This window comes from Lolium perenne, chromosome 5 (genome assembly GCF_019359855.2).
Source record: "Lolium perenne isolate Kyuss_39 chromosome 5, Kyuss_2.0, whole genome shotgun sequence".
NCBI lineage: Eukaryota > Viridiplantae > Streptophyta > Magnoliopsida > Poales > Poaceae > Lolium > Lolium perenne.
Genome location: NC_067248.2, coordinates 245,172,562 through 245,184,681, shown reverse-complemented (window position 1 = coordinate 245,184,681; position 12,120 = coordinate 245,172,562). Strand labels below are relative to the sequence as shown.

Below are 12,120 nucleotides of genomic sequence, written 5' to 3'. Positions count from 1 at the left end.
GCCCCGTGTCATCCTGATTGGGGCCTAATCCGTCGGTTTCTGCACGAAGAGCGGCCGTCTTCGACACAGTTGCCCGGGTGTCAAGCATGGCCATGGCTCACCTGTCGAGGTTCAGCCCTGTGGCGTAGGGGCTTCCGTTTCCCCCTAATACTCCCGTCGCGGGATTCGGCATGCCTTTGGTAGTTGGTCCAGCATTCGTCGTCGCACCGCCGTGAATTGGTGCTCCTGGTACTTCCTCGTCCACGTCCGCGCCGCTAGGATTTGGCGCTCGTGCTTGTGGAGCTTTGTCCTGTTTGGTGGGACCATCGATGACGCCTGGTACATCGAGCCCCGTGCCCCATTCGTGGTATGAGGTTTTTCTTTATCTTCTTGCACCGTGGATCTGAACATGAAAATTGATTTGCGACTTCAAATTTGCATCAAAATTGTACTGCATCTACTAGTAGGGCGTGCTTACGACACTTGTACTCATTACGGCCCACAATTTTAGGAGCAGATGTAGTAGGACATCTTATCCTAGTTAGTATGATCTTTTTTTGGTAAAAGCAAATCTTCTATCTCTAAATAGTTGGTCCCATTTTCCTGGCTTCTCACGCAGCCACGTCACCCCAAATTCTGCCTCCCCATCACATCACGTTACCCTCCTGCTTAGGATTAACGTGGGCTAGAAGAGATGCTTCATGGGCTGAAAGAGATGGTTCACACGGACGTAGGCTAAAACAGATGGTTTGACCCAACATGGGCTGGCATACATTGGGCCGCTAAGGACCATCATGGGCTGGGGCATTGGCCAATCTTCTTTCGCTAGACCTCCTCCACGTTGGCCCTAAAAAAGAGGCAGACTCAGTTCATCTTCCTCAGTCATCCCGATCGTCATTGCTCCTCTCACCACTGTGCGGCGATAAATCCGAGCATTCAATCTAATAAATCTGAGCATTGAAAGATTGAAAACTACCCTATGGAGTTCATCCTCCACCGCCGTTTTCTCCAGCTTAAATAGCATGGCATGGTGCCATCCGCCTCCACACCCATGACCTATCACGGCAACCTGGTCGCGCTGCCACCAAGCCGAGCGCCTCGACGCTGGTAACTGACCACTCCCCATCCTAATTCCTCCTTCCTTTTTTTTACAATCCCTCATTATACCTCACCAATCTGGCAGGTTGATCTTCCGCTCCAGATTTTGTCTGCTCCGACCTCACGCCCTCCGGATTTCCACTAATAGTTATACACCTGCACCATTTGATGTTCTGCTACCTCACGCGCTCCAGTTTTCTTGGGATTTATCTCGGATTCGTGGGGATTTGTTGCATTCTCAGTCTGGTCGCTCGATGTTACTGTCCCGTTGACTTACGGTCTGCTCTCTACTGTTCATCATCCACACAGCACACATCCTTCTTCTCTATAGGTACGCATACCGCAATCTCCTCCTCTTGATTTAAATTTACATGGGGTGAGCGCATGCACCTTCTAATTTCCTAATCACACTGTACAGATTTATTGGTTAGCCTCCGTCAAATTCATGTGTTCAGATATATTACCTACGGACCAAACAAATAGTACCTGCTTCTTTTCAATTTGCATGTGTCCCTTTGCAAAGATTTTTTATGTTTCAGTTGGTACATCTCGCTTTTCCTGAAAAAATAAAAAATAAAAAATTAAAGCATTCAATCTTTCAGGGAGTATTTTTTAACCCTCAAACCTTGGGAGACCAAGTCCTTCATTCAAACATAGCTTTATTTTGGTATGAAGAACGTGTACAAAGAGAGAAATACTTCTGATCCATGTTTTAGTGTGTTCCGTCCCACATGCCAAAGTATTGTGCACTTGCCAATAGTTATCGCTTCTCTATCAAAATTATTAACACCATGTTTGTCCCTACAAAAATGTATGTACAACGAGGTGTCATTGCTGCTTATTTTCTCATTCTGTAGAATACAAGAAACACTAACACAGACTGCTTCCTCACCCATTGATAGACATCTACCTCACATTGTCCCTCATGCCGAAACGGAACATACTTCATGGCCCTCATACATTTCTCTATTTACTGTTTTCTCATTCTGTAGCCTACAAGAAACAATAGGCACTTTAATGGAGCGACGGAACATGCTTAAATGGCCCTGAGACATTTTATTGATACCAAATTTTTCGTTCGCTCTTGGGGGAAGCTATACTGGTCAATCAAGGAAATCCGCATCTCTCAATCTTTCAATGCTATTGAACTTCACCTGTCCATATCAAAATCCATATACAATTTTCAACCCACAGGCTTCATCCATTACTGGTACACGGAGCAACAAAGAGGACAAAACAGGTAATACTCAGCCATCCATATATTCATGTTTCTATAAATATTTCTTATCGGTATTTCCATGTACAACTCTGTTTATGCAGCACAGCAATGAGGCCCGCCGCCTCCATGCTTCCGTCTGCAACTAATCGCCAAAGAGAAGCTAACAAGATGTATATTGAGGCAATACAAAAAGTCAAGCACATGAAACGACCACTGCACCTAACTTTACAAGAGGTAACAGAGGAGGGCCTTCACGTGCTGACATCAAAAGCATACTTGGAACAGATGAGTTCTCTACAATTGAGTACATGAAACAAGACATGTCACGGCTATATTTCAGATGACTTCTGTATTACCAATTCCATCACCAAGTGCTCTGGTCATGTAATAATTTTTTTTATTAACTTTCAAATAATGAAATGTGCTCCCTTGAATCTAATTTTTCATAAAAGGGTGTAAATTTGTTATTCTATACATGGCTAAACATATCCCGCCGCAACGCGCGGGGTATCATCTAGTATATTAAGTCAGCAAGCCACCTCATTAAAAACCTTCCAGTCCCCATAGGTACCCTAATAAGGAAAATAGTGCGTCTAAAACTTGTTGCTTCAACATCAATGTAACATGAGTAATGAGGCTATTAAGAAGAAAACTAGACGGCTCACTAGCCCAACTACAAAAATTCTTATTCAAAAAACTAAACTTAGCTAACTCGTGAGCCACTTTGTTTGCTTCCCTCGGACAGTGCTTGAATATAACCTCGCCGATGGTAATAGTTGAGTCTACAATGTTAGCAAAAATGGCGGCAACTTCATTCCACCAAGTCTCCTTTCCCGTACATGCTTCAATCACTTCCATAGCATCAGATTCAGCAAGTTCTTTTTTGCATTGTGTTATGCTTCTGGGATCTTTTTAGCATGCATTGCATTTGTTTGCTACAAGTTTAGAGCAACAACTAGTTCAACATCTTGTACAAATTTTGGTCGTCTGTCCTTGGCAAAGGAATCGAAGTTGGTGGATTGGTCCATGCTGTGTAGGAGATCCATCATCCCACCTATGGGCTTCATCGTCTATACATCCGTCAAATGGAGGTGGTGGTCAGGCTGGTGGTTCCACGTCTGAAACAACTTGTGGATGAGATGTAGGCCAAGCCTGCCCATGCTCCGAGGACTCTCCACCGTCGCGTGGGGGACGAGCCTCACCGCTTCTACGTGCAGATTAGGGCCTCTCAACTCCTTGTGTTGCAGGCCCCTCCGACGATGAAACCGATCCTGATGAAGAGCATGTAGATACAAAACGTAGTGGTGACCTTGTCGCTGAAATGTAACAGCTTCTGCGAGTGTGGTGTCCACATGCAGTTGGTCCAGGACGATCTCTTATTCTTCAAACGGTGGAGAGAATTCACCAGGAAGATCAACCTCTAGATAGGCGATGTCATCATCTTCAAGTACATCAACAAGAAGAAGGGCTTTAGGATCAAGCTCTCCAGGGTTATCACCAGCACCCAGGAGTAGATCACGTGCTCACAGCTTGAGGAGCCGATCCATGACTGGTGAAGACGTTGTTCTATGACCTGGACTTACGTATAGTTGGTAGTACTAGTAGTAGTGTTATGATGTCAAGAACATCAATGTTTGTCATCTCGATCTGAAGAACGAGTCCTTTTGAACCCACGGGTGTGTATCCATGAGGTTGCTGCCTATGATAGTATAATGCATGGGTGTTTTTCCTATATGCATCTTTATCTAGTGCTCATATGTTGCTTATGTGTTCATAATATGCATCTTCATACCTGCTAGCCTGTGTGTTGACCACAAGGCATGGTATACTCATCAAATTTGAAAGTGGTGTGTGTATCTGCTAGTGTGTGCACAAAGAGGCAACCAAACAGAAGAGGGGCAAAGCCTAGGTTGCAACCAAGGGAAACCCAAACAACTAACCAGGCTACAATTTTTGTCCACTATATGCACCACATCCTACCAAACGGAGTGCACATGTTGGCCTAGCTCTCGTACTCACCTGGCAAAGCCTAACTTAGAACTACCCAACCCATGCACGATTTAGATGCAGCGTACCAAACACGCCCGTTGTCTTTCATTCTCAGTGTCTCGCTCGCTGACATGTGGGTCCTGGGAAAGCGCATCATGTAAACACGCTGCGTTTTGCGGGTTTGGAAGGTCTTTGATTATGGAGAGACGTGAATCCTTTTGAGGCTCTCCTTCTTTGGGCAAACGTTGAGATTGATCGGTTCTCTATATTTTCTTTTTTGTTTTGAGCAACCAGAATAAGCAAGCATTAGGGCATCACTCAGCGGCCCGGCGCTTTTTAGACACGAAATGTGTCCATTTTTGTCCGTACAAGTCGGGTTGCGGACACAAAATCAGGTGCGGTCATCTCCCTTGCATGTTTCGGTCGGGCTGCCCTAGCAGCCGTAAGCAAAGTGTTCCAATGTTCCTATAAATTTAATTAATGAAACTTAATTTACATAGGGAAAATGAAGAAACAAATTACAAAATAAGTTTAAAGCGGGCCTCCAAACTCTAGACAACTCATCATCGGCTGGGTGAGGTTGACAAATGGCGGGATCAACCACAACCAGTTGTGTGCCGACACCACTGGAGGTAATGCCAGTGGAAGTGGATGGGGAGCGCCCGCTGCAGGTGCAGGACAATGATCCCACCGTCACTTGGTGGTGGTGGTGGGAGGGGGATGGATGGGGACGCAGATGCGGGCTTCGCCGATGATAACCCGGTCTCACGTCGTTCTTCTTCAACTTCCTCCATGGACACGCTCCATTGCCCATGGTTTCACCAAGTTGGCTACCTCCAAAGAACTATGGTGTCTGGAGTGAATGATGGTAGGACGTTGCCTGTGCCCTTAAAAGGATGGAGGCACGACCTCCTGAAGTGCCAGTGTGGGATTCTAATCGTGTGACATTGATGGTGGCGCAGAAACCCAGCCGTCACTCGCTGATGGCCCACAAGTATAGGGGATCGTAACAGTCTTCGATGGAAGTAAAACCCAAATTTAATGATTCGACACAAGGGGAGGTAAAGAATACTTATAAGCCTTAACAACGGAGTTGTCAATTCAGTTGCACCTGAAAAAGCACTAGTAACAGGGGTGATGTGAAAGCAGCAGCAATATGAAAGTAGTGACAATAGTAACACAGTAGCAGTAGCAGTAACACATAGGAGATGGCACCAGAAAATATTCCAGTGCATAGTTTACTGTAGAGCAATGATGATGACAGAAGGACCGGGGTTCCCAGCTATCTACACTAGTGGTAACTCTCCAAATAACATGTGTTGGGTGAACAAATTATAGTTGGGCAATTGATAATTGTGAGGGCATGACGATGCATGTTATGATAAGATAAAAGTTATTGTAGTATTTAATTGGGCATTACAATATAATACATAGATCGTAATCCAACTGCGTCTATGACTAATAATCCATCTTCCGGTTATCATCCGAACCCCTTCCAGTATTAAGTTGCAAGCAACAGATTATCGTATTAAGCAATGTGTGTAAAGTAAACAATAGAATCATCCTTACACAAAGAATTTTTGTTTTCTCCCCTAGTAGCAACATCACATCTAAAATCTTAGAAGTTATTGTCACTCTTCCAAAAAACTAGAGGTATGAACCTACCATCGAACATAAATACTCCCTCTTGTAGATACATGCAACTACTTGATCAAGATATCTGCAAGTACCGGAGAGCATGCAAGATCTTAAATAACAGTAGTATGATAATATGATGAACAATCTGATCACAATTCCACAATTTATCGGATCCCAACAAACACAACACCAATTACATCATATGAATCTCAATCATGTAAGGCAACTCATGAGATCATTGTATTGAAGTACATGGGAGAGAGAGTACCAACTAGCTACAGTCAAGAACCCATAGTTCAGGGGGAAACTACTCACGAACCATCATGGAGTCGAAGTGCAGGCGGTGAAGTCGATAGAGATGGCTCCATGGGTCAATCCCCGTCCCGGTAGGGTGCCGGAACAGGAACTTCTGACCCCCGAAACTTGTCTGGACGATGGCGGCGGCGACGGAACTTTTCGTGGATGGAGACTGTATTTTTTTAGGGTTTTTGCGTTGAAGGGAATTTATAGGCGGAAGGGCGAGGTCGGTGGACGCCTGGTGGCCCAGACCACCCCTAGACGCGGGCTAGGGCCAAGCCGCGCCTAGGCAATATTGATGCCACACAATAGGGAAGGAATGTGGCCGCTGACCATTGGGGAAATCATGTGGCAACACAGGAGGTGAAGCGATGCATGCAGCACACCCACCGCTAGGCCCAAAGTTGACGCATTTGCAGCCCAAAGTTGGGTCGGGAATGCTTCAGCGTAGACATGCCTGTCACTTTGCATCGGGTCGTTGGGTTAGGGTTTTACCCATTTCCTATCCACGCGGACCAAAGCGAACATGTTTGGTATGTTGCGTTGAGCCGCTGGATATGCCCTTACTGACATGTAATAGGAGTCTACAAGTTGCATTTTGGACCATGATCTAACCAAAATAATGTGTTCCCTCTCTCGTGAAAAGATGTCACATCCAAATTTAGATAAATTTGTGATATTCATTTCAATGCTAGGAAGCATGATTATTGGTGATACATGGTAAAAGATCTCTAACATATCCCTCAATACCTCTGCCTCGAAAAACTAAAACTGTATTTAGATTTTTGGCTGAAAAATAACTCGTGCATATACCGTAAAATGGCCTTAACCAATTTTTTTGTAAGGGGTACGGAAAATGGGCCGCAAGTTCCCGGATATAGTCGAGAATGACGCCCAGGTTTTCGGTAGACAGGATCCAATCACCCTCATTGGTGGGAGGTACATTTCAGCTCCTTCCTTCCCGCCAAAGCGCCGCGGCCGATCTCCCCACCCCACGCCTTCTAGACTCGTCAGGCCACCAAGTGTCATCATGGAGCTCATGCGGCAACCGCCTGTCGGCATCAATATTGCGCCGCCCCAACCCACGCTTCCACAAGCTTCCGCGCCTCCCATGAGGCTGGCGTCCCCGTCATGCCGCTCATAGCTCCTAAAATGATGTGTTTCCCGAGGTGTTTTTGATTTTATTTGGATTCATTGATTTTTGCTTTCTAACTAACCGACAAAATGTGCTTGTGCTCCTATGAAACTTACGTTCCTTGTGCTCCTATGAAACTTGTAGGAAATGGTCAATTTTGAAAGTAAATCAAGTCATAAATGAAGATTTGGAAGGAATCAAGCAAGTCCTTAATTGAGAAGATTGATATCCTAGGCAACAAATATCTTAACGACCCCTGGTCATATATGCCGCAACCTTCACCTCTTCAAAAGAAACAACTTCGTGAAGGGGAAATAGACGAAAAACATTCACATCCACCACAGTTCGTCCCCGAACGGAGAAGAAGAGGTCCGAAGAAGAACTAATCCTTTGATCTTCACCGCGATCCTCCTCCTCCTCAAGATCCTTCATCTATAATAGCATGACTACTATGTAAACCTTGTCACAAAATATAATATTTCCCCTGAAGTTACATCTTATATAAAATATATGACCATGAGACGCGTCGGCAGTTGCTCCATTGGATAGCACTCATCCTACATTGTAGGGATGACGTTCAGCCCCAAATCAAGATTAGAAGGTGGCGCGCAAGACTTGGCACAGCGGCCACTGCACTATCAATGCTGAATCGATTTGAGAAGGCCTTTGTTCGGTCTCTGCATTTACTAGTACGTATTCAGAGTTAAATCTACGGCGAGACAAAAGCAGCTCAAAACTTGAGATTGCACTACTGCTACCTTGTTCCAGAATCCAGATTGACTGGTTTTCCAAATTTACAGCATTTTGAAGGAAATTGGAAATGGAATTTTCTCAACCAACTGCATGCCCGAATAATAGTTGGCAGATTGCTAACGAACTTCACAGCTCACGTTTAGGAACAAGCCATTACAATATTATTTTGCAGCACATACAGCCGGCGTAAAATCTTTGGAAGAATCCTGAATCAGGCATGACATTACCTGACAGATGTTGCAGTGCAAAAATGCAGCTATGCATCAAGTACTAGGGACATTTGAGAAAGAAAAAAACACATGTAGTAGGGACTGCTGTAATATACGTATACGATTAACAAGGTTGTCTGATCAACCCCGTATGTGTATAGTTCATATCCATTTGACATGTCACAAAACTAACACAAAACGACCTGAAGAACTGAAAAAAACGATGTGGAGCAACACGAACTGCAGGTTGGTTCAGAGAAACCATGGTTTCACAACCCAATGCTCTCACCACACACACGAAAACTTGGAGCGGTCACTTCACCACAGCATTTGGAAATGAAAACAGAAAGATGGAAAACCTAGTTTTCACTTCAGGGCTAGAGCCCTCACTCTTTCATTCAGTCCGAGCAGATGCATGATGATTCCTGTATCAGCATTCAGCGTTGTCGTCCAGTTCCGCAAGCGCCACCCTGCTGCCTTTGTCGCTGGCGATGGTCAGCGTCTTCCCTCCCTGGATCAGATACATATTAATCAGCAAAATCCAGGGAACAATTTACACTATAAAACAACGGAGATATGAAATATTGGTGCAACTGAGGTTTGGCATTACCTTGGCAGCAATGAGGCTCTCCTTGTAAGCGCTCTTCAGCTTTCTTAGGCTCATTTCCTTTCCAACTTTCAGCTGCTTCTTCTCCTTCGCACACTCTTCTTTCTTCTCCTCAGCGATGGTGACCTTGTCCAGAGACTCGACAATGGTCTCGACGTGCTGAGAAACCACATCCTCCTCGCTGGGCACTTCTGTATCTTCTGTAATGACAGATTCTTCAGCTTCCTTGGCTGCATATGAGACAGCAGCACCATCAACATGGATTCCCTCCAGCGCCACATGAGAGCTGTCGCTTTCAGTTTCAGCATCACTGAAATTCCCGAGATCGTCAAACTCTGATGACAGATCACCGCTGAAATCATCTTCCTCTCCCGTGAGTGAGTCGCTATCCTCGACTTCCTTTGTCTCTTCTCCTGTCTCGAGCTGCTCCTCTTCTTCGTCTGAATCAAAGTTCACGCCAGTGGAGCCACTCACTTCAACGGTATAATCACTCTCTTCATCCACTGTCTGGTCAGCCTTCAGCATATGCTCCTCCTCCTCATCGAGGTCATCCACCTCGCCACTCTCTTCACTGAAGTCAGCTTCCTCGCTGCTCTCTCCATCTTGATCATATTCATCAACACTATCATCATCGGTCAGATCAGCCTGCGGCACCTCATCAACAGCGACTTCCATCTCAGTCACAGCAGCTGGGATCATCTTGTTAGGTGCAGCAGCAGCCTCAATGGTCTCATCACTCTCTTCATCAACTGTCCGGTCAGCCTTCAGCATATCCTCCTCCTCTTGATCGTGATCACCCACCTCCCTGCTCTGCTCTGTGAGGTCAGCTTCCTCTCTGTTCTCTGCAACAAGATTATATTCCTCAGCACTCTCATCAACAGTGACGTCCTTCTCAGTCATAGCAGTTGGAGCCATGTTGCTAGGTGCAGCAGCATCCTCAATGGTGGAATTGGTAGCATCTTCCTTGACGGCTTCCTCAGGCGCTTCAACAGCAACATCTTCCTTATCTTCACTGGACTTGTTGATCTCATCAGCTATCTCCCGCACAGGTGACCAACTTCCAAGAACCTCACGATCTTCAGTCGAGCTATTTGCAACATTCTTCATGTCTGGTTCAGGTGCCACCTTGGAAATGACACCTATTATTGGTGAATCCTCCATGGCTGACAGGGGAGCAGACTTCTCAGCATTGACAAGCTTCTCTTCTTCCTCAATTGCAGCAGCTCCTGTTTCATCATGGTTAGAAGTTAGCAAATTGAATCAACATATAAAAGTCATAAGCATGGATGAATTCAGAATGGTCATAGTTGAGAGCACGGAAGACATGCATAATTTAGAAAGCCACAACTCATAGTCTTATAGCAGTAACAATAAAGCAAGGAACAAATGGATGAATTTCAGAATGCCACAATTAAGTAATTGCTACAGATGAGAGCAAGGAACACATGCTCAATTCAGAAAGCTACTCAGTCTTAATAAGTACAGATAAAATAAGGAACAAGTATCTGAATCTGAATTTTGACATGCTACAATCAAGAGAATTGATCAGTACAGAAATTATATGCTTGGCAGACTCTTATAGTTTTTCAGTCATCATGCATTTATGCTTAATGGTTTAGTGCTCGCAAATTTCACACACAAGCCTAGTAGAAAAAAAAAGCATCGAGTCAGTAACAAATTTTACCTTTCTCTCCCTGCTCTGGTTCATCCCCTTTGCTATCTCCTTCCGGAAGCTTTGTAACTTCTTCCTCCACAGGGTCATCACATTTCTCGTCAGAAGTAGCAGCTGCATGACCACAAAACTCGCATCAAAACTGCAACGCTCCCGGCAATCGAACAACAAAGCAAATTAACGAGGAAGGAACTCTCACCTTTGGGCTCTACTTGCTGCACCTTGTCCTCCTCCTGTGTCGCCACCGCCGCATCCTCCTCTTCCTGGTCAAAATCAATCGCGACCTTCGGAATCGCGGTCTTCCTCGTCGATCTCTTCGCAGTGGAGACCTCGGTCTCCTCAACCGGCGCCGCGGCCTTGCGAACCGTCGACCTCTGGCTCCTCCGCAGGGTGCCAGCCGCCGGAGTCAGGAGCGGCGCGGGCGTGGCCCGCGCGCGGCGGCTGGTGCTGCGCAGCGCGACGCCGGGGGTCCGCACGAAGTCCCGCTTCGTCTCGTCCCCCTCCTCGTCCATGGCGTCCATCCTGATGGCCTCCGGAGACTTGACGGACACGCGGCGGCCGCGCGGGAGCGGGCTCCCTTGCTGCTGCTCGGAGGCCGCGGCGGTCCTCAGGGCCGACTTCATCGCCGACTTGCCCGGAGTCGGGAGGCAGAGCGTGGTGCCGATCTGGTCGATCCCGTCCACCTGACCCGCGACAAACGAAAACCCGCATCAAACAACGATCCCTAAAATCAGCAGCAGCAGAAATCGCGATTCGTATACCACAAGGGAATCGGGGAGGACGCGTTGCTTACCGAGGGGAGGGAGTGGAGGGCCTCGACCATGGCGAGGTTGGTCATGTTGGCGCGGACGCCGTTGAGCTTGCAGAGCGCCTGGAGCTCGCGGCGCGAGAGGGCGTTCAGGTCCACCATGTCCGCCACCGCCGCCGCTGCAACCGCCTCCATCTCTCGCTCCCGTCTCTTTCCTACCTTCTCCCAATGATGTGGCGCGGCGGATTTGCTGATGGCGAAATGCTGAGATGCGGCGGCGCAATCCGGGGAGAGAGGGCTTATATGGGTGGGGGGCTTGATATGACCGTTGGGGCCGAGGATGGCGGCGCGCGCCTAGGGTTTGGGCACGCGTCCTCTTCTTTCCTTTTTTCTGAAAGTTTGAAATGGACAGAAGAGGCCAGATGGGGCCAGATCGAGGTGGGGCCTACACTGTTACAGCTGGGCATGGGCAGCCCGGGCCCGAAAATCTCGGGTCAGGCCAGGCTGGGCTTGAGCCTGATTTTTGAGCCTGAATAGGCCGGGCTCGGGCTTGCAGCTTTCACGATTCAAGTAAGGTTTAGGCTAGGCTTCTCAGGCCGGGCTGGTCTTTTGCCTGTTTGGGTCGGGTTTGGGCTCGATTTATAGGCCCTGTGTCGTCCCGATTGGGGCCTAATCCGACGGTTTCTGCACGGTGGGCTACCATCTTCGACGCGGTCGCCACGTGGTCAAGCATGGTCATGGCTCACCTGCCGGTTTAGCCCCGTGGCATAGGGGCT

At 47.0% G+C, this 12,120-nt stretch overlaps 1 protein-coding gene across 1 annotated transcript; it reads right to left on the bottom strand.

Annotated features, from left to right (window-relative positions):
• Positions 1 to 8,430: 8,430 nt before the first annotated feature.
• On the bottom strand, positions 8,431 to 11,560 carry LOC139831121 (uncharacterized). Its single transcript, XM_071820383.1, has 5 exons — positions 11,390 to 11,560; positions 10,796 to 11,279; positions 10,609 to 10,710; positions 8,928 to 10,150; positions 8,431 to 8,828 (listed from the first exon to the last, which is right to left on the bottom strand). Exons 1-5 carry the CDS (start codon positions 11,537 to 11,539, stop codon positions 8,748 to 8,750), a joined length of 2,040 nt encoding a protein of 679 aa, XP_071676484.1. The 5' UTR covers positions 11,540 to 11,560; the 3' UTR covers positions 8,431 to 8,747.
• Between the last annotated feature and the right edge of the window lie 560 nt (positions 11,561 to 12,120).